The sequence below is a fragment of the Solea solea genome, chromosome 3 (genome assembly GCF_958295425.1).
Source record: "Solea solea chromosome 3, fSolSol10.1, whole genome shotgun sequence".
Classification (NCBI taxonomy): domain Eukaryota; kingdom Metazoa; phylum Chordata; class Actinopteri; order Pleuronectiformes; family Soleidae; genus Solea; species Solea solea.
Window position 1 is genome coordinate 32,264,722 of NC_081136.1, and position 21,603 is coordinate 32,286,324.

Consider the following 21,603-nt stretch of genomic DNA (forward strand, 5'->3'; position numbering starts at 1 on the left):
TTTATCCTTTATATTAACATAAGTGCTACAAATTGAAGTTTGTTTGATTTCAAAATGAAAACAAAAGACTCATAAAATAGGTGTGGTGTCATGAAAGCACCGGTGGAGAGAGAAAGAAAGAAAGAAAGAAAGAAAGAGGCATGTACGTGAAACTAAAAACACACCCAGCATTTACACGCCCAGTCAGTCACAGTCGGTGAGTGAGTGGGTGAGTCTCGCAGTCACCGCTGGAGGCAGCTCAGCTCAGCTCTGACACCAGCTCCTCCGTGTCGACTCAGGACGAATATTAATAAGAGAGAAAAAAGCCAGTAACTCATCGTCGTCATTATGCGGGCGAGTCGTTGCGTTTGCGCTCGCACACTCGTTTTTTATTCCTACAAATAAATACTCCGTTTGCGCGCTCGGAGAGACTCGCGTCGCCATGGGAGGCAGACGCAGAGGAACACCTGGACATGACGAGGACTACAGTTTCGTCAGTCCACTTGTCAAGTATCTGCTCTTCATGTTTAACTTTTTATTTTGGGTGAGTGTTCACGCGCTGTTTTAAATATATTATATTTGGCACAGATTATGAAGTGTGTCGACCTTTATTTACTTTTCCCTGTGGGCAGGTCAATCATTTGTGTGTTCTTAGTAATCCACTTTACACTCACTGTTACTTACACTACCTGTTTGTTTCACTAAACAAACTAACTATAACTCTTATAGACATACAAACAGTTAAGTATTTGTTTCTGTTTTCCGAAGTATGTTCTTCACTAAAGTGTGAAATCGAGATTTTCACACACGCAAACACACACAGAGGCGATCCTAGACTGTGGGGGCCTCAGCCAAAGAACCCACTTGTTATTTTTTTATTATTGTTATTTTTAAACCATTGAAAGTGTACCCTTTTGTCTTCTGGGGCCCCAACGTTCACCTGTTATACCTGTCCTGTCGGTTCACCTCTGCAAACACACACACATTTTGTATACAGTTGTCTTATAGATTCATGTCAGTTTTATCTATATATCCCAACTTTACAAACACAAATTGCCTCAAAGGGCTCTACAGTCACTGTCCTTCACATCGTGTGAGGAAAAACCTCACTAAAACCCTTGTCCACAGGACCCACAGAGGATGTATCCACAGAAGGTTTTACATGGACAGAAGCAAGTTCAGCAGATTGCAAAGCTAAATATCACATTTATTTTATAAAATAAAGACACACTGCATTCCCTATAGCCCTTTACCTTAACCTTAACCATTAACTAAATCTCGTAAGCTCACACCTGACATGAACCCAATTCTTAACCCATAAACAGCCCCTTAAAGATGTGACAGAGCGTGAGGTCCAGCCCGTAATATACACACACACACACCCTAACCCAACCTTAATCAGAACTGCCTCAGAACCAGGTTTTGGTCTGCATGGGGACTACTGGTCCTGACAGGTGTTTAGGCCAGAATAGGTTCTAAAGAGGTAACATATACAAGTATTCACTCACACACACACACACACACACACACACACACACACACACTGCTTTGTTTGTCTGAGTTGTTCTGCAACCCACACACACACACACACCAGGTGTGAGCTTCATGTCCATTGGACAGTGACCAAGTTAAATCTTTACTCTGCAAATCAGCCATGTTTCATCAGCTCCTCGTTAAATGCTCATCACTCATTTAAAAAAACAACACACACACACACTGTCACTAAACTGAGCTACTGTTTGTGTTTCATACCGTCTTTATTTCACCCGTCTATCTTCACCTTGTTTTTCTTTTTGTGTGTGAATACTGTCGGAAAATAACCCGATTGTGTGATAAACTGTAGATTAAACGTGTCTGTGGTGTTCGTCCCAATGTTAACGGGACTAACTGAGCTGAAAATGAACAGTCTAGAGCAACAGTGGCCTGTAAACAAGGCAAAGTTCAAATCAGTGGCTTTCAGCTCTCGGTGTCTGGTGACTGTAACATAAGGAGATTTCTTACACTTACACTTGTGGATTTAACATTCTGAGGTTTTCTCTCCTTCTGCACTCTCTGTACGGTGTAAATGTGTCAGCCGTGTTGAAGCTGCGTCAGACTCATCGTCGTGAACATGATCAGACTTTGTAAAAACTTGAAGCTCTTCATTGTGGAATGTGTTGTTGCCATTTCTGTTGCCTCTGGCTACGCTGAGCTCTGTACGGCAGGTTTGCGCTTCTTTTCTAGGTGTAACCTTAGAAAGTCGGACTGCGAGCACTACTTTCTTTATATACTACATATATATAGATATATTTTAGTTTCCAAACCAAGTTTGTTTGGTTATAAATGCTATTTTTCAAAGAACAAACGCTGTAAATTGTACAAAGTGTGCAACTCTCACACTATTCAATAATCAGAGTTACTTTAATGCACATTTTTGTTGAATATGACCACACGGTCCGACTCTACACTACAGTCATAGGGGATCAAAATATCCAGCCTAGAAGTGCATGAGACGGTTTGAAGTCATTTCCAAGTTGTCCAGCAGAGGGTGCTGTGAGCTCAGCTTGGGCTTCATGTGTTAAGAAATGTTGAGTTAAATAATTAAGTTAATGCATGATCAGTTAAAAGGCTTTTATTTTGATAGCAAGAAACCGGAACCGGAACCGGATAGGTACTAACGAAGGAAAATGTCTTTTTGTTTATTCCTCCTCTAGAAGCAGCAGATCAAAAATAAACGCTGATGTCAACAGTTTGTACGCTTTCCTTATTGAAAGAAGCTCCAACTACACATCATCATGTCCTCTTTGCTGTTGGCTCCTCCAATCAATTAAAAAAGATCTTTCAATCATTGTAAAGCCAGAATTTTCTATTTATTTATTTTTACTTTACTTACTGCAGGCCTAATGGTGTTCAATCAAACAGGAACTTTAATAACTACTAAGGCAACGCATGCTGCAGAGTTACACAGGGGGAAAAAAGGCTCTGCTCCAGGTGTCATGTGTTTAAGTCACTGTGGAACTAAACCTTTACAGAAACAGTCAGGCAGAATTTGGCTCGCCGCACTGAGAGGCTGCAGAGTCTGTGGTAACTGGATCCATTTCATTTGTGAGGGATCGCCATTATTCTATTCAGACCGGGAGAGAAGCCTTCACTGAAAGACTCTTTATTTATTTTATTCTTTCTTTTTTTTAGAGAGAGAGAAGGGTTCAGAAAGCTGCCAGGTTTGATTTAGCCTAATGGACGCAGAGTCTCTCGCTCCTGACACTTGAATGTTGTGCTTGTCCTTAAGTCTGACACTGAACCCACAAAAAGAACCAGCGTTTACTTTATCCTCGCAGCCTTTTCTGTGCCTCAACTCAAATGTTCCTTTACCTCCTCCACATCTTTCCTTTCATCGTGATTCAGTGTTCTGCCACTCCCTTAACAAGTATGAACACAGAAATGCTCTCTGTGATGTTTGTGGTCTTTATTATTATTAATGTTATTATTATTGTTTCATGCCTCGATTGTGTTTTGAAATGAACGTATTGATGGATTCTGTTCAGGTGATCGCCCTCGTCATGGTGTCCATCGGCGTGTATGCCCGCATGATGAAACATGCAGGTAAATGACTGTGTGTGTGTGTGTGTGTGTGGGAGGATCGAGTGTCAGGAGAACAAGACTGTGTGCTTTTTGTGAACAATGTGGCGGGAAAATCTGTGTTTACCAAGTTTTAATGAACTGTATCAGTAAGTTTGTGTGTGTGTGTGTGTGTATTTGTCTTTTCTGGTATAAACTCTGACCAAAAACCTGGTCCTAATGAGGAAGAACCTCATATCTGACGAGGTTTTTGAGTTCAGGGCTGAGATTTGAATTGGGCTTAGGTTCAGGTTAGGGTTAGGCATTAAGTTATGGTTAAGGTTAGGGTTAAGGGTTCGGCGACTAGTTATTGTGGTTAATATGGTTAACTGCTAACAGGTGGGAGTGTAAACACAAAGAATGGCTCACCAAGTGTCAGAAGTGGAGTCTGACTGCCACTGTATACACTCCAACACTCCCTCAGTCTGATGCTTCCACTGGACAAAGCATGCAAACAATGTTAGATGACTTATGTTCTCAAAGAGTAAACAGAGGCATAATACTCTGTCTCACTGGAACTCTTCTCCCCTTGTTCTCCTTGTTCTCCTTGTTCTCCTTGTTTTCCTTGTCTTAACGACAGAAGCAGCTCTGGCGTGTCTGTCCGTGGACCCCGCTGTGATGCTGATGGTCGTCGGGGTTCTCATGTTCATCATCACCTTCTGTGGCTGCGTGGGCTCCCTGCGAGAGAACATCTGCCTCCTGCAGACGGTAAGTGAGACATGCGGCGTATCAAGTGTATGTTCTGTGTGGAGTTTCATGGAATGTGTCCTCTAATGAATTAATACAAACCAGATTAATTGGATTAGAGATTAACTCTCTCTCTCTCCTGCTCAGTTCTGTATCTCGCTCACCGTGATCTTCCTGCTGCAGCTCGTCGCTGGAATCCTGGGCTTCGTCTTCTCAGACACGGTAGTGGAAAACATTTTTTAAGGAGTGTTTATCAGATTTACTACAGATAAAGAGCTGAATAGAATGCAGATATAGGTAATATCTTTGGTTAAAAGCAGACACCGTCATGAAAAACAATACAGAGGATTTAGTTTGTTTGTCACGGATTGGTTTATTAATTGGTTTTTACTGTATTTGATTTGAACTGAACATTTGAAGTAGTTTGAGTGTGTATCACAATTCTAACGTAATGATTCTTAGCTCTCATCTTAACCCTCTAACACCGAGCGTATCTTAGACGACATGACCGTAATTATGCGACGGTTTCTGAAAGCTGGGAAGTCGCACCCTAAAGCCAACTTGTGGTTATTACGGTAATTTCACTCACACTGTTGCAGGAAGCCGGCGAATCAGAGTCTTTGTCACCACAGAGGAGAGTTTTTGGACATTGAGACAAAAAACTTATTATAAATATGTTTTATACTGTTTAAATTTCAAATTTAACACACAAAAGCTGGTATTCATGTACAACTTCAAGCGTTTTTCTTCATTTTAAATTGTTAATACACTATTTTAACTTGCAGTAAATTGTAAATAACTGCCAGCTATTGAAAAGTTATTCTGGAAAAATGTCCAGACGGACATTGTGATGCTTAGGTGTGAAAGAGTTAATGATTATTTGGTTTGTTGATTTATTGATTTTGCTGTTTTCTCTCTTTTTTATTTTTATGTTATTATTTGTCATAAAAACATTTCTGATTTTGCTTGTAAAAGGAAAATATGTCCGTTTTTTGTGTATGTTTTCTGAACATGGTGCTTAACTTTGTTCTCCACACACGTCCAAGGCTCGGGGTAAAGTGACCGAGATGATCAACAATGCCATCGTCCACTACAGAGACGACATCGATCTGCAGAACCTTATTGATTTTGGTCAAATGGAGGTCAGTGCAGATTAAAAACATCAAGTATGAGCATTTGCTGTGGTTTTACAAAACCTCCCTGACACAAGTGTTTATCTCTTCAGTTTGGGTGCTGTGGTGGCGTGACGTACACGGACTGGTCCCAGAACATGTACTTCAGCTGCAAGGAGAACAATCCCAGCAGAGAACGCTGCTCTGTCCCGTTCTCCTGTTGTATCATATCCAAAGACAAGGTTGTCTTATTACACGCTGTACTGATAGAGTTCACTCATGTGTGTGTGTGTGTGTGTGTGTGTGTGTGTGTTTAATCTGTATATTTATATCAACATGTGCAGGAGGTTGTCAACACCATGTGCGGTCAGGGCGTGCAGGATCTAGAATACCTTAAAGCTGGAGATCACATCTACACCAACGGCTGCATCGATAAACTGGTCAACTGGATTCACAGCAACATGTTCCTGCTGGGCGGCATCGCACTGGGACTGGCCATCCCACAGGTAAACTGGGATAGTCAAGTCAACAGAGCACAGATTATTATGTCCTGACAACAGCCCTCACATCCTCCACTTTTAAGAAAAAAATCCTAATATGTGATATAAGAGATATAAGAGATCTGCTTTCATTTTTCTATGGAGCTAAACTATGGAACATCCTGCCTTTTATGCTGCCTTCACGTGCTATCGGAAAGATGAAACTTTCCATTTGTGAAATCTGAAATACAAGTGCGTTACGTTCAAGTTCTTTTGCTGTTGGAGCGAAATGAAAATGTAAATAATTACAACATTAACATCTTGTATGCAATCAACAATACAGGAATTGGTGACACATGGTGAATCTTGTCTTAGTCTTGGTTGTCTCCACTCAGGAACTCAACAGTGTATCAACATTTTCTCCCAATTTCCCACTGAAAATCATGAAAATGTGCATTTTTGTCACGTTGCGAACTCGTATTTACCATAATTCTGACTGCACATGAAGGCAGCATTAGCATCAGAGCAGCCAACACTCTTTTAAAAATTAAACTTAAAACAAATCCCTTTAATATGTTTTTTAAATTAGATTTAACTATGTTGCTGCCATTGTTTTATTATAATGATACAATATTTTGTTGCAATTAGTATTATATTTTGTGTAATACATTTTTGTAAATTATTATTTTTTATTTGACTGTGTCAAGCACCTTGGGTACCATCTTTGCCTGAAATGTGCTGTATAATTAATTATTATTATTTGTAGTAGAAGTAGTATTATTAAAAGCTTTTAAGACAATTTGCAATCTCATCTCAAGTGGGCCATACCAGTAAAAATGATAACCTTTAAACGCCAAAACAAACTCTTTGTTTTGCGTTTAACGAAGTATCTTTTTACAAAACATATGATGTAAAAACCTGACATTTCTTGAGGAAAAATAAGTGGAATTTCAAAAATATATTGTTGACCATTCACACACATGCATTACATCTTACACATCACAGTGGATCTGACAAATATCATATTTCACATTACAATTAATCATCATTTTCACAAATTCATCCTGCGGGCCGATTTGGAGCTTCTGGTGGGCCGGTTGTGGCCTGCAAGCCATACATTTGACACCCCAAGGAGCCAGCAGTTGTATCCATCTGACGATCCCTCTGTTTGTCGTCTGTGTCTTTTCTGTGCAGCTGGTCGGGATCCTCTTGTCTCAGATTCTGATCAACCAGATCAAAGACCAGATCGAGCTCCAGAGCTACAACCTCAAACACAGCACTGACCCCTGGAGCTGACCCCTGACCCCTGACCCCTGACCTCACCACACACCATACGTACACATGGTGATTCAAGCAGCAGCAGCAGCAGGATGGTACATCTTCATCGTATAAGAACAGAGTCTCATCCTCTTTGGATTTAAAAAGGGAAACAGACGAGAACATAGCTCTCTGTCTCCCCCCAGTGGACACAGACCATGCTTTTACATTTCAACCTTTCATATTCTCTAGTTGCCAAACTGAAGTTTGAGTCAGAAGATGTGCGCACGTTTATGCTGCTGCAAACGTTCACTGAAAAGGGAAGAAGAAGCCTCCTGTTAAATGTCTTCTTTTATAAAGTTTTTAGCAAATTATATGAACATAAAATGTCAGCACTGCTGTGAATTACTGTAACCACTGGTGCGGTGAGGAGATTCTGACATTTTCTGTATTATAATTGATTTTTTATTCACATTTTAGATATATGTATCATATAATGTGTGTTTGTATAATGTTTTTAAATATATATATATATATATATATATATATACCAGAAACAGTAGAGAGGCCAGCATCGTCGATACATAAGATGTATACATCTACTGTCTATATTTTTTTATATAGCATGTGTTTATGTGTGATCCCTGAAAGGCCTCCTCCTGCCCTTGTTACAGTATAATAAACTTTTTTGATATGTTTGATATTTGTTCGTCCCACTGAGACCTCAAACTGCACATGATGTCATTTCCTCCTCTGCACTGCTGTTGCTGCAGAGCTGGTGTGTGTGTGTGTGTGTGTGTGTGTTGCCATTTTAAACAAATGTTTGCCAAATCACTGAGTTTATATTCCCGCCATATGTTGTGGTTGATGTGTTTTAAATCCTGTGTTATTCTGCTCATGCTTTTGTTTGTTTCTTGAGGAGACAGAGAGACGTGGTGGGGACTCCCGGCTTTCCCCACAAATGACGGCAGATTTTTGTGAACGTCTGAATTGCAAGCAGACACGTGGAACTGAAGATAATCTCACCCTCCCTCCTTGTTGCCGTGATACAGTAACAGTTAAAGTTTCACAAAAGACACTTCTTGTGTCTGTGAATCACACCCACAGCTGTAAATGACAGCAGTCAATATCGGCCCGATACTGGTCGCTATCACTGGATCAGATATCGGACGGATTCTTTTTGGCAGAATATTTCTGTCTTTGAAATAAATGACTCAGCACAAACTGCTTCAAGAAATGGAAAATCCAACACAATCCAAATTTAAAAACCAGCAAAAGCATTTTAGCTGAGTCATGTTATGGGCCGTCTATGTCTTGTTTTTACACAGAGAATCGTTTCTTTGAAGTGACTCAGCACAAATGCGTCGTTAACTGCTACAAGAAATGCTAAATAAAATAGGAATAAAAGCCAGCAGCAGCAATTTAGCTCTTTATTTATTCTTTTTGGAAAAAAAAAAAAATAATTTTACACCATTGGAGGATTATGAATTTGAAATAGCTTGAAGTGACTCGGCACCACTGTGTTAAATTGTGTGTTAACTGGTCTACAATGACTGTATTGGACATAATAATTTGCTGCCATTTGACTGAAGAACAGAGAGAATCAAGCTCTGGCCAAATGTTGGAGAAACATAAACCAAAATGACTTCTCTTCTCCACCCAGTTCCTTTTGTTCGGCAAATTAAAAAATGAATGAATTGTGAGACTTTTTAGTCACTGAAACCTGACGCCTGTAGTCTTGTGTGTGTGTGTGTGTGTGTATAATAACGGTCCACAAACTAAACATGACATTTCTGTGTGGGTCTAAATCCACAGTGACTCGGCTTACTGAGATTTTCATGTGTGATCACTGGCCTTTTTCATTGGAGGTGTAAAACAGTAAAAAGTGTAGAGAGAGAGAAAAAACATAGTTTATGATAGTGAGTTACAGTAAATGTGTGTGTGTGTGTGTGTTGGCCTGTGTGTGGTCCCCCCCCCCCCTACTTTTTTCTGCCTCTGACTCACTCAGGCAGCCATGTTGCTGTGGGGTTTTAAGGAGGCCCAGACTGAATCTCTCTCTCACACACACACACACACACACACACACACAGAGAGTCAGAGGAGGGAGCTGAGTTGAACTTAAAGTTTTATTAATCTCAGATTCAGAGAAACAAAAGCATCTCCGGTTGTGCACTGTCCACTGATTCTACTTGTCATGTGTCATTCACGTTCTATTCAGATTTCTGCAGCCACCTTTACCGGACGAGAGGAAGCTCTGTCCATCACCATCTCAAACATGCTCTCTTATCTATTTTATAGCATGTTTGTATTTTCAAAATAAAGGCTCCTGCAGTTTTTAATAGATATGGAGTCAGAGAGTGAGAGAGAGCATGTGTATAAACTCTATTTACGATGCTGTGTTATAGTTAAAGTTATTGGAAAAAAACATTTAAGGTGCAAATATCTTTGTTTTTGTGAATCTTATTCATGTTTTCTTGTTGTTTACATGTTTTACACAGTAATTGTTTTTAAGTGCGTTATATAAATGAACTTTGACCTATTCCTACATTCAATGGTAATTGTTGGAGCTATTTATTATTAGTTTTTGTTCTTTAGTAAGTTTGTTTACTGTAACTTATTTTAGTTCTGTTTTGATAAGATTGCTTTGCTTAAAATGTTTAGTTTTTTTATATCTTTATTCGGGCACTGTTAAGTATAAAGGCAGGAAGCTAGTAGGAGACACATTTGTTTGTTTGATTCATTGGATTAAATAAACCATCAAAACCTCCATAATCCAGCATGGATTGCCTGAGTGCAATAGTAGTCGTTTAATTTAGTTAAGTTTATTAAGCTCAATTTTGAACATACAGTCTTTTTTGCTGTTTCTGTTATGGTTAAGACACCGGCATGTAGACGAAGCTCTTAAACTGAAATTCTATTTTTAATGATAAAATGTTATTATTATTGTTCTTATCCATGAATTTTTCACATATATCATTATTTCTTGATTTAAAATGTCAAATTACAGTTAAAGGTTGAATTCAGTTTGTTGTTTGCCGAATAAATAACAATAACATTTATAGTTGCATTAGTATTTTTCTATTTTCATGACATACGTTTATTAAGCACGGTATAGAGGATGAATAACAACAATTTGTAAAGAGAAAACTACCTTTATTTTGCCTTTAAATCATTTCTTGTAAATGTAACTCACTGCTGCATGAAAAGCAGATATATATTATTATAATATTGTTTGACCTGAGAATCACCTGAGGTCCAAACTAAAGGTGATTCTGTGTGTGTGTGTGTGTGTGTGTGTGTGTGGGGGGACGTGCTTCTCATCACATCACCTTCACACTCCAACAAACATCTTCTCACATGAGAGACTGAACTTTTTTCAGAGTCTGAGCTGTTTCAGACACATTCTTCCACTTGCAGGGGGGGGGGGGGGGGGGGTGATGTGATGTGATGTGATGTGATGTGATGGGAGGGGAGAGTTGTGTTGCTTTGGCTCTCAGCGACCATGTGCATACCAGAGGTTGAGAACACAACAACAAGAGCTTCAGCAGCTCCTCAGCAGACGCGTCACCGCGTCACACAGGAGAAATCACCTCCGTGTTCATGTACAAAGATGTAGGAGCGTAGTTATCATCTTGTTTTTTTTTTCTTGCCTGTGTTTAAAAAGAGGGGGCTGTGGAGGAAAAAAAGGGGGCGGAGCTTCGGAGCTGGAGATCTGGTTACACACACACACACACACACACACATCCAGACTTTTTCATGGCAGGTTTTTTGGAAGTGGGGGGAGGGCGAGTCTGCAACTTTTTCCTTGGCCTTCATGCTTTTCTTTTCTTTTTCTTTTTCTTTTTTTTTTAACCAAATGAAGACTTCATTTTAAGTCAACTGAGCGCCTGTTTTTGTGTGGATAATACGCGGATTCAACGAGAAACGGAGGAGAAAGAAGAGAAGAAGTGCAGATTAAAAAACAAGAAAAAAAAAGAAGTGGCCCGGAGAGGAAACTTTGAAGCGCAGCGCAGATCTTCTTCAAACATGCCGCGTCTGCAAACTCATTTCAAACCAAACAAGGGAATCATCCTCTCTGGAACTCTGTGGGAACGAGGTCATTAGAAGTGAAGAATTCCTTCAAGTAAATCACTTTTTATTCGGCCCCTCGCTCTCCTGCTTCCCAAGATGTCTTCCCACAGTTGGAGCTCCATTGTTGGATTTCACTGGATGCTGTGCTCGCTGCTCGCTGCTGCTGCCTGGCTCCCCGGCTGCGGGGCAGTGTTGTCTCCTAACGGCACCATGTTTGAGGACAACTGCAAGAAGACGACGACCTGTGAGGCCCTGAAGTACAACACATGTCTGGGGTCGCCTTTGCCGTACACACACACCTCTCTGGTCCTGGCTGAAGACTCCACCACACAAGAAGAAGCCTTTGAGAAGTTGACCATGTGGTCTGGTAAGAAGATGTTCTAGTCTTCTGTATCATCCTGTAATAGCATCACAACACTGTGGACACACACACACACACACACACAGATCACATTCACACAGGATTAACACGACTGTTCTGTAGTAATCCCATATTTGGTCCCTGTGTAGGTGCTTTCTTCGCTTTAATGTGTTAATAATGTTAATTGGAGTGACAATAGGCTGCGATGGGCGAGGAGGAGTGAGGAGTCTGGGAGGAAATGAAGGGTTAAAGGAAACAAAAAGCACTCACTCATAGGTGTGAGTGAGGGGAACAATACAGGAATACGAGGTGCAGATTATTCTGCTGCAGGACACATTATTCAACAATTACCTGTCAGTGACTGACAGCTGTGACTGACACTTCATTTAGCACATTAGAGGGACTGAATCTTCTATTTATATACTAATAAGAATAAGAATAATTATTATAATCCCATCCCCTGCAAAATAAAGGTAACAAATAGTTAGTGTGCATTATAAACTTAAAAAAAGTGTGAAAACACTATTAAATATAAGAATTGGTATAATATAGAATCATGTATACAATGTAAACTGTGCTAAAGCTAAATATACACAACATGGTTGTGTAATATGTACAGAAAATATACAAAATAACAGAATCTAGTTATTAAAAGTTTTATTTTTTAGGTTAATTCTCAGACTGTGTTTGTCATGTGTCATGCAGACTAGTCTTTACTAAATACACTGCACTGCATTATTTATCACTTCTGGGATCGTATGTGAGTCCTACTAATACGTATGCAATTGTATATTGACGTTGGAGTGTTGATTTACTACCATTAAGTTCTTTATCCCCCACTTCTTATGTCAATAAAATAAAATATCTTTATCCTCTATAAGAGGTCAACAGATGAATCCATCAGGCAGATTTTTGTAATCTCAGAATTTGCACTGGCCACATGAATATCCCTTTTTAGACATTTGTGTTCCAAAAAACTTGATAAATGCTGATAAAATTGCTCTGAAACTTAGTTTTTTCACCCAAACGTTCATTTAAAAAAATCATTTAGTGTTTTTTCTATCTACTAGTGTCGCAGTGGACATTTTTGTGCATTATTATCTATATTATTAATTTGTTATATTTCTTTTATATCAAATGGCCAGAAAAATGGCTGCTTCCACCATAGAAAAACCCATTTTGGTCAACCGCTGTATGTTGAAAGACATTGGGTGAAGTCACATGTAGGAAGCTGTAATAACATGAAGTCACTGTCCTCTAACACACACACACACACACACAAGCCATGACCTTTGATAACTCAGTCATCTTTTCTCACGCTCAGGACTGAGAAACGCTCCTCGCTGCTGGTCGGTCATCCAGCCGCTGCTCTGTGCCGTCTACATGCCCAAGTGTGAGAACGGTCACGTTGAGTTGCCCAGCCAGAGTCTGTGTGTGGCCACACGTCGGCCGTGCAGCATCGTGGACCAGGAGAGAGGCTGGCCCAACTTCCTCAAATGTGACCACTTCCCTGTCGGATGTTCGGTACGAAATTTACTACGTGAACGGATAAAAATGTGTCATTTCTGGTATGTAAAGGCCACCGTAGATTCCTGCCGCTCGTGGTAAAGGCGAGCGGGAACAAAGGAGTCTTTCGTTGTTTACGAGCTAAAGTCTTACCAGTTGAATGTCACTCATTTTTACACCTCAGGGTGTAACTTTGTAACTTTACACACACTGACTGAAGTGAACTGACTCCCTGTGCAGAACGAGGTGCAGAAGCTGAAGTTCAACACATCCGGTCAGTGTGAGGCTCCTCTGGTGAAGACGGACATTCAGTCCAGTTGGTACAAGGACGTGGAGGGCTGCGGCATCCAGTGTGACAACCCTCTGTTCACTGAGGCCGAGCACAACGACATGCACATCTACATCGCCTACTTCGGCACCATCACCCTCCTCTGCACCTTCTTCACCCTGGTGAAACACTAGTACACTCCCTATATCGTTGACTTGTTTTGATCTTGAGGTTTAACTTTGACCTTTTCTTTTTTTCTTTTTTTCAGGCTACATTTCTTGCTGACTGGAAAAACTCCAACCGCTACCCAGCTGTCATTCTCTTCTACATCAACGCCTGTTTCTTCGTGGGCAGCATCGGCTGGCTGGCACAGTTCCTCGACGGAGCGCGCGACGAGATCGTGTGCAAGAGCGACAACACCATGCGCCTCGGAGAGCCGTCGTAAGCAAACGTCCTCAAGCAGTTAAAGCAAAATTGATCACAAAAATCAAGATTCAATCTGTGCAATGCCGAATTGTAGATCAGTTAGAAAGACTTAACAATCCTGAAAACGTGGGTTAATCTGCCAACATTTAGCAAGGAAATGTCTAAAATCTTCATCATTTAACAAGGAAATGTCTAAAATCTTCATCATTTAACAAGGAAATGTCTAAAATCTTCATCATTTAACAAGGAAATGTCTAAAATCGTCATCATTTAACAAGGAAATGTCTAAAATCTTCATCATTTAGCAAGGAGATGTCTAAAATCTTCATCATTTAACAAGGATATGTCTAAAATCTTCATCATTTAGCAAGGAAATGTCTAAAATCTTCATCATTTAGCAAGGAAATGTCTAAAATCTTCATCATTTAGCAAGGAAATGTCTAAAATCTTCATCATTTAGCAAGGAAATGTCTAAAATCGTCATCATTTAACAAGGAAATGTCAAAAATCTTCATCATTTAACAAGGAAATGTCTAAAATCTTCATCATTTAGCAAGGAAATGTCTCAAATCTTCATCATTTAGCAAGGAAATGTCTCAAATCTTCATCATTTAGCAAGGAAATGTCTAAAATCTTCATCATTTAACAATGAAATGTCTAAAATCTTCATCATTTAACTGAGGAGTCTGGTGTATTTAGTGACAGCATTGCTGAAAGCCGCGTCGCAAACCATGCTTCTGTGTTTCAGTGACTATGTCACTCGTCTGTGTGCGTCGCGTATAAAACAGAGTCACGGCGGTTTTGTGCGGCCACTGTGATGACTCCGCCTTCAAATCTTCACTGAACTGCAAAGACACAAAAAGTAAAGTCCCACTCATGTTTGTCCACTTCTCTGCAGCTCTTCAGAGACACTGTCGTGCGTCACCATCTTCATCATTGTCTACTACTCGCTGATGTCGGGTGTGATTTGGTTCGTCATGCTGACGTATGCCTGGCACACGTCCTTCAAAGCCCTGGGCACCACCCATCAGCCACTGTCGGGCAGGACCTCCTACTTCCACATGGTCACCTGGTCCGTCCCCTTCATCCTCACTGTGGCCATCCTGGCTATCGCCGAGGTGACTCTCACACTTGACTGTTTTAATGCGTTCATTTCATTGCCGCAGTGAGTGAAACTGTTTGTCCGCTGCTCCACAGGTGGACGGAGACTCCGTGAGCGGCATCTGTTTCGTCGGCTACAAAAACTACAGATACCGTGCCGGGTTTGTGTTGGCACCCATCGGTGTTGTGCTTGTTGTCGGTGGATACTTCCTCATTCGGGGTCAGTTCACACACACACACACACACATACAGCAGCAGCAGCAGCAGCATCATGGCATGAGTTGATCTTGTCACAGTGATTTAATGAAGTGACTTTCTCTGTTTTTAGGCGTCATGACCTTGTTCTCCATCAAGAGTAACCACCCGGGATTATTGAGTGAGAAAGCAGCGAGCAAAATTAACGAGACCATGCTGAGACTCGGTAGGTTTTTAGTTGTTGTTGTTTTTTGTCCATTTCTGTGGTTTTTAACCAGTGCTGAAGCTCAGAGTTGTACTTATTATTGAAGCTTTATTTTTTTACCAGAATTACCAGAATAATCCCATTGAGATTGCAAATCTCTTTTCCAAGGGTGTCCTGGGCAACACACACACAACAAAATCAACAAAGATAACTCATCCAAATTGCAATAAGACAATAAAACCGACATTAGAGAGCCTAATGACAGAAGTGATTTAGATTGTAATGAATTTGAAATGATCCAGAAAACCAGATGTGTCTGTTTGTACACTGGGGACAGAGAGTGTGGAAACAGTCCTGGGAGTGCAATGTTTAAACCTGTTGAATATAAACAAATGTCCTGTTTAATGGTGTCAGTATCAGTTTGCCATTGATCACAGAGAACACACTGTACACAACTGATATACTGATAGGATATCCCAGAACTCACTGTGGGTCATTCTGATGAACTATCCTGAGAATGAGAGGAATAATCAATACAATCATTTTCATTTTTCTGTATGAGTTGTATTGGTGTTGAAATGTAATTTGCCGCTCTGCTTCTTTTTTGTCAGGCATATTCGGGTTCCTCGCTTTTGGATTTGTCCTCATCACCTTCGGCTGCCACTTTTACGACTTCTTTAACCAGGCTGAGTGGGAGAGGAGCTTCAGGGAATATGTGCTGTACGTTTTCTTTTCTCTTTTCTTTTGTAAACAGAGGTTTTACACCTGTCTGTTTCACAGCTTACTCCGTCGTCATAGACCCCCTTTGCATCCAATCATATGCAGAAATCCACAAAACTTGATTGTGGTAAGATTCCAAACCACTGCTCAAACTGCTCAACTCACGACTGTGAATGCAGCCCTGTTCCCCCCCCCCCCCCCCCCCCCCCCCCCACAGTGTTGACACTGGCTGCAGTGCAATTAATTTAGCCTCAAAAATGTAAACAGCTCTTTCCTGCTCGGCCATGCAACAGTCGTCCTCATTCACCAGAACCAGCGTTTGAATGAACCACGCACACGCAGCGTCGCGTGGACACTGACCTGACCGTGCGTCTGTGTTATTCTCCCACAGGTGTGAAGCCAACGTGACGATCGCCTCTCAGACCAACAAGCCAATCCCAGAATGCACCATCAAGAACCGGCCGAGCCTCATGGTGGAGAAAATAAACCTGTTCTCCATGTTTGGGACGGGAATCGCTATGAGCACCTGGGTCTGGACCAAAGCCACCATACTGATCTGGAAACGCACCTGGTGCAAGTGAGAAATCTTTCTCTTTCTATCATTTCACTCACCAAGTGTGAGCGTATGGTGGCTGCGTACCCAGAACATGTCACATTAATGACATTTGGGAGGTTCTTTAACTGCAGAAACTGAATATACTTACCCTAAGTATGTATGTATATGTGTGTAATCACTTTTTTGTTGTTTGTAGCCTTAGAATAAGCATTTTACAGGTACTTTAGACAAGGCTCGTGCCTCAAGGAATCATGTTTCTACAGCAACCGTGAAGTGACGAATCAGTGTGTGTTTAGCATTTCTAAGCAAAATCTGACAATGATAACAAATAGAAACAAGTCTTTCTATCTGAAGTTTCACCATCAGATATCACTAATTTTTAAAGTTTTATTGTCCATATAAATATGTTATCACGTGTGTAATACTGTTATATAATTATTTGTCTATTTATTTATGAATTATATATATCAGCTTCCCTGGTAGATGGCAGTATTTTGTTGTGCCCATTGTCCATTGATTTTGTGGCTGGCTCAATTCTTTTATTTTATTTATTTATTTATTTGAACAACTATTTATTATTTATTGTGCTGAATTCTTGGACTCTTGTTTTTTCTGTCGTTTTTGATGTTGAAATGACAGTAAAGACACCTCAAGCTCAAAAGCTCAGAGGTCAGAGTTGAAAACACTGAAGCATAGATATTTAGCCGAAATCTTGAAATACTTCAGGATTAAATCCCTGGATGTATAACCACACTCACACTCGTATTACTGTGTTATGGAGGAAAGAACTGAATAATCCAGCTTTGGAATTGTTGTTTTTAGTTTTAAGTCTGGTTTATCAATGGTTTTCAGTAGCCACACAAATTGGGAGAACACGTAAGATGTTTCCTGGTTCCTGGTGAGTTGGTTACTCACTCTTTTCGTTTGCTTCACGTTTTCGTGTCAGGATTATCGGCCGCAGTGACAACGAACCCAAGCGGATCAAGAAGAGCAAGATGATCGCCAAGGCGTTTGCGATGAGGAAAGAGCTCCACAAGGATCCAGAGAAGGAGCTGTCGTTCAGCATGCACACGGTGTCACATGACGGGCCAGTGGGTGAGTGACTAATAAAACATTAAATAATTGTTTTTTTATACAGACTTAGACTATTTTAATTAGTCTTTGATGCTACGAGTATTGACTTCATCCTCCACTCTTTGGAGTGAGTTATCAACAGTTGGAAGCCTCATCTGCACTGCCACCTTGTGGTGAATTATTGAAACCACAACCATGGCAATACTCAAATGGTGTACTGATGAAATAATGAACCTCCTTGTGTCACTGTGTTATTTATTGTGTTATTTAAATGCTGCGCGATCAGAGGCGACTGTTAGATCTGTTGCTGAGAAGTGAACGACGGCTGAATAAGCTGCCGCGTTTATTTACTTTGGAGCAGTTCAGAGCTGTTGAGGCACCACAGGGGAGCCATTGTAAGAGTATGTTGAATTTAATGCTTTTTTTTTGTCGTTCATAGCTGGAATCAATTTTGAACTGAACGAACCCTCCAATGAAATGTCATCAGCATGGGCGCAGCATGTGACCAAGATCGTTGCTCGACGAGGGGCCATCCTGCCTCAGGACATTTCTGTGACTCCTACTGGTACACCAGGTGAGAACTGAGATGTTATACTTACTACAGTACATGCTTTTCTATTAGCAATCGTACCTGGTCCTAGGATTACAAAATTATTCCTATTTTCATTTGAATAAGATATTTAAAATGATTACTGTGTGATGTTTGTGCAGATCTGTGAGAAACAAAGATGTTTTCCTCAGTCTGCAGAATATGATCTGCAAACGTCGGGACAATATTTGATCTAAAATGGTCATTTGACACACATTTTGGCTTTAAGAAATATTACAGTAGCTTTTACTTGGTGCTTTTTTTTTTAGTACCTGCTCTGGTGAGGTTCCAAGCGAGCTGAGCCGATACTAAAATGTGACATTTGATAGACTGTGTCGTCACTAAGAGAGTCATGAGCGCGGCGTCGAACTGTAGATCAGTTGAAAAGACTTAAAAATCTGAAAAACGTGTTAATCTCCAACATTTAGCAAAGGAAATGTAACACACAAAGACACTGAATTTCACACACATGAAATGTACATCAGAAAGTGAGATTGATGGTTGAGGTTGATGACATTTTCTCCACAGTGCCACCACCTGAGGAGAGGAACAGACTGTGGATGGTGGAGGCCGAGATTTCACCCGAGATGATAAAGAGGAAGAAGAAGAAAAAGAAGAGGAAGAAGGAGGTGCGTCCGGTGAAAGAGGGGGCGGATCACCAGACGTATCGCCAGCGCGAATTCGGCCGCAGTTCCGTGCCTCGTTTGCCGAAACTGCCCTGTCACCCGAGCCTGGTCGCCAATCTACAGGAGCAGCAGAAGCTGGAGGAGGAAGTCCTGCCAGGTTCTTACCCAGACTTCCAAACCTCACACCCTCTGCCCTGCGAGGAGCGATGTCCTTACCCGCCCTACCAGAGCAACCACGTCAGCTACGGCCGCAGCCTGCGCTCCAATCGTCTGGCCCTCAGTGATCGTCCAGAGGATCTGGGTCTTGGCCCACGCTGTCCCCCCTTGACGTCCTCCTGGCAGCATCACGGATCTTCTCACTACCCTCGAGAGGTGGATCTTACAGACGGTCTATCAGAGAGGTTGGCCCATGTGGCCCGAGTACCAGCGGGCCGGAGGACTGGCTATGGACCAATCCACTCCCGGACCAATTTAATGGAGGCGGAGCTAATGGATGCTGACTCTGACTTTTAAGAGAAAAACCACATCCTTTTATGACTTTTTTTCTTTGTGGTACACAGACAGTAAGCTATTAAAAAAAAGTGCTGGATACTTTGAAAATCCTTATTAAAGTGCACCCAAATGATGACGTCCAGCCGTCACCATGGAACTGAGCTGTTCATTTTCTTTTTTTGTGTTTTTACAGAAAAAAAAAAGGAAAACGATAAAATGAAAAAAATATGTCGTGAATAAGTTAAGGAAAAATACTTTTTTTTGTCATTTGTGTCATTATCATTTCAAACGGTAATGCCACAGTGATGAGACATGAGGCAGCTAAACTGTACGTGGCGAGGAACGATATATATATTCATTATATATAGTCTGAAACCCTATAAGCTGTCAGTCACATGACAACATTTATGACGGCCAATGTTTCGTATTTCAATGTTTTACACAGTGGGTGCTACGTTTTAAGTTGCTTTGTTTTTTTAGGTGAAATGCTATGAAACTGTTTGAGAGTTTAATAGTCCGTAAAATCAGACTTATATACTTCACCTTTACAGTTTTTTAAAAACAAAACAAACTACAGGCTGCTTTCAAACACAGGTTCTCCTCTTGTATTATATGTTATTGTTTGTAAGCCTCTATTGCTTTCCTCCTCCTACTATTTAGCCCATAAGTGTTAGTGTTTATGTACAGTGTGTTATCTAACCATTACGCCCCCATTGCTTTATTAGAATAAATATTACTGCTAAACGAGTGCACACTGGGACTTGAAGTGAAGCCAGAAAGAACTAAAATAAATGTTAGTTTGACAAATCATTAATGAATCAACTTCACTCTTTTGACGCCATTTAAAAAAAACTAAATGTGGCTTAAACACGTCATCTGTTGCCTGGTGCAACAAAACCAACACTTGTTGCAGTTAAATTAGGTAAAAACAAACTGACTGACTTCTCTTTGTATATTACAGAATGAAAAAAAAACCAATTGTTTTGATAGGATTATTTTTCTACAGCCGTGTTTCTCCTTGTCGTTTATTTTCACTATAAACTGGGCTTCATGTGCGGTTTACTCTCTTCAGTCCAAATGCAAACTCTTTTTTTCTGGTGGTTTTTACACTGCGGTCAGCACAGAAATATATTCTACCTTCATTTGAACAACACATGCTATTGTTCTGTGGCTTTTTACCCCTCCTTAAATGTGTTTATTGTACATAGGCTGTTGATAGATTTCTCAATAAGGGTATTATTTGTACAGATCTATAATGAATCCCTTGATACTGATGTGCTGTTACCAAAATGTCACTTTGTGTTGTCATTTCACTCTCGCTGTAGTAAATGAGGCTTCAGTAGACTGTGCTAGATCAGGACTTGGCCAATGAAACGGCTGAATGTGTCGAGTTACTCGCGTGACAAGTGTTTGACAGACGACTATTTATGTTAGCAGTAGTTAGCGCTCCACTATGAAATCCACAATATAGTCAAACCATATCTGTCCAAAAGTGTTACGTTCAAAGACGATCAGGAAATGAACGATCAATTAGAGAAGTATGTTACTTTTTATTCCTTTAAAAGGTAATCGTCTGTTATTAAATGGTATAAAAAATGTATCATTGGACCTTTTTCAGTGTTGCCCTTAGATTTCCGCCTGCTAGCTGTGTAAAAAAGAAAGAAAGGAAAAAACACATTTACTGTCACCTTTTATTGAGTAAGTGTTTTGTTTTGTTTATGTTTTTCATGAAAATAAAAGTAAGCTGTCATGTTTGTGTGAGTTCTATGTTCTAACAGTGATTCTCAGATGTTCTCCCCAACGTTATAATCATTTTTTGTATATTTGTTTCATTTTCTACACACTCTGGTCAAAATGACCCCATCACACACCCTGTGTTCTGATTTTCCTCCAGGTACCAACAGAGGAAGCTCCCGTACCACTGGGGGTACACGTACCACAGTTTGAGAACCATGGTGCTATACTGTCCAGTATTGCTGCAACAAGTACCGTAATCGATCCATCAGCTTCTGAATTAATGGTCAACTCTTCTGAAAATTGATTATTTAGTGAATTATTTAGGTGCTTATTTGTCCTTTTGAGATTTGTGGAAATAATCGACAGACTGATCAATTTTTTTTCTTTGTAAACTTCTGCCACAGTTGCAAGTTTACATTGTGTCTTCACATGTAGTTTTAAATAGGAATCTATCGCTCAGTATCGGTCAAATACAGATAAAAATGTAAAATACAATACAATCCAAAAATCCTATTTATCGCATACTTCACTATACACAGTCTGTAGAAATGCAAATAAAAATCAG

The 21,603-nt window shown here is 40.4% G+C and overlaps 2 protein-coding genes across 3 annotated transcripts; both read left to right on the forward strand.

The window, feature by feature from the left end:
* The first annotated feature begins 198 nt into the window (after positions 1–198).
* On the forward strand, positions 199–8,009 carry tspan33a (tetraspanin 33a). Of its 2 annotated transcripts, none has more exons than XM_058626250.1 (8): positions 199–523; positions 3,504–3,561; positions 4,157–4,284; positions 4,411–4,485; positions 5,310–5,405; positions 5,489–5,617; positions 5,720–5,881; positions 7,049–8,009. In XM_058626250.1, the coding sequence occupies exons 1-8, from the start codon at positions 422–424 to the stop codon at positions 7,148–7,150; spliced, it is 852 nt and encodes a 283-aa protein (XP_058482233.1). In that variant the 5' UTR covers positions 199–421; the 3' UTR covers positions 7,151–8,009. The 2 variants fall into 2 exon arrangements, with proteins under 2 accessions (XP_058482233.1, XP_058482234.1); XM_058626251.1 differs by having other exon boundaries at positions 4,160–4,284.
* Positions 8,010–10,615: 2,606 nt separating this feature from the next.
* smo (smoothened, frizzled class receptor) lies at positions 10,616–21,051 on the forward strand. The gene is made up of 12 exons (XM_058625693.1): positions 10,616–11,549; positions 12,868–13,067; positions 13,290–13,499; positions 13,586–13,758; positions 14,642–14,861; positions 14,941–15,064; positions 15,173–15,265; positions 15,856–15,964; positions 16,356–16,541; positions 17,467–17,615; positions 18,034–18,168; positions 18,712–21,051. Exons 1-12 carry the CDS (start codon positions 11,279–11,281, stop codon positions 19,320–19,322), a joined length of 2,481 nt encoding a protein of 826 aa, XP_058481676.1. The 5' UTR covers positions 10,616–11,278; the 3' UTR covers positions 19,323–21,051.
* Positions 21,052–21,603: the final 552 nt, after the last annotated feature.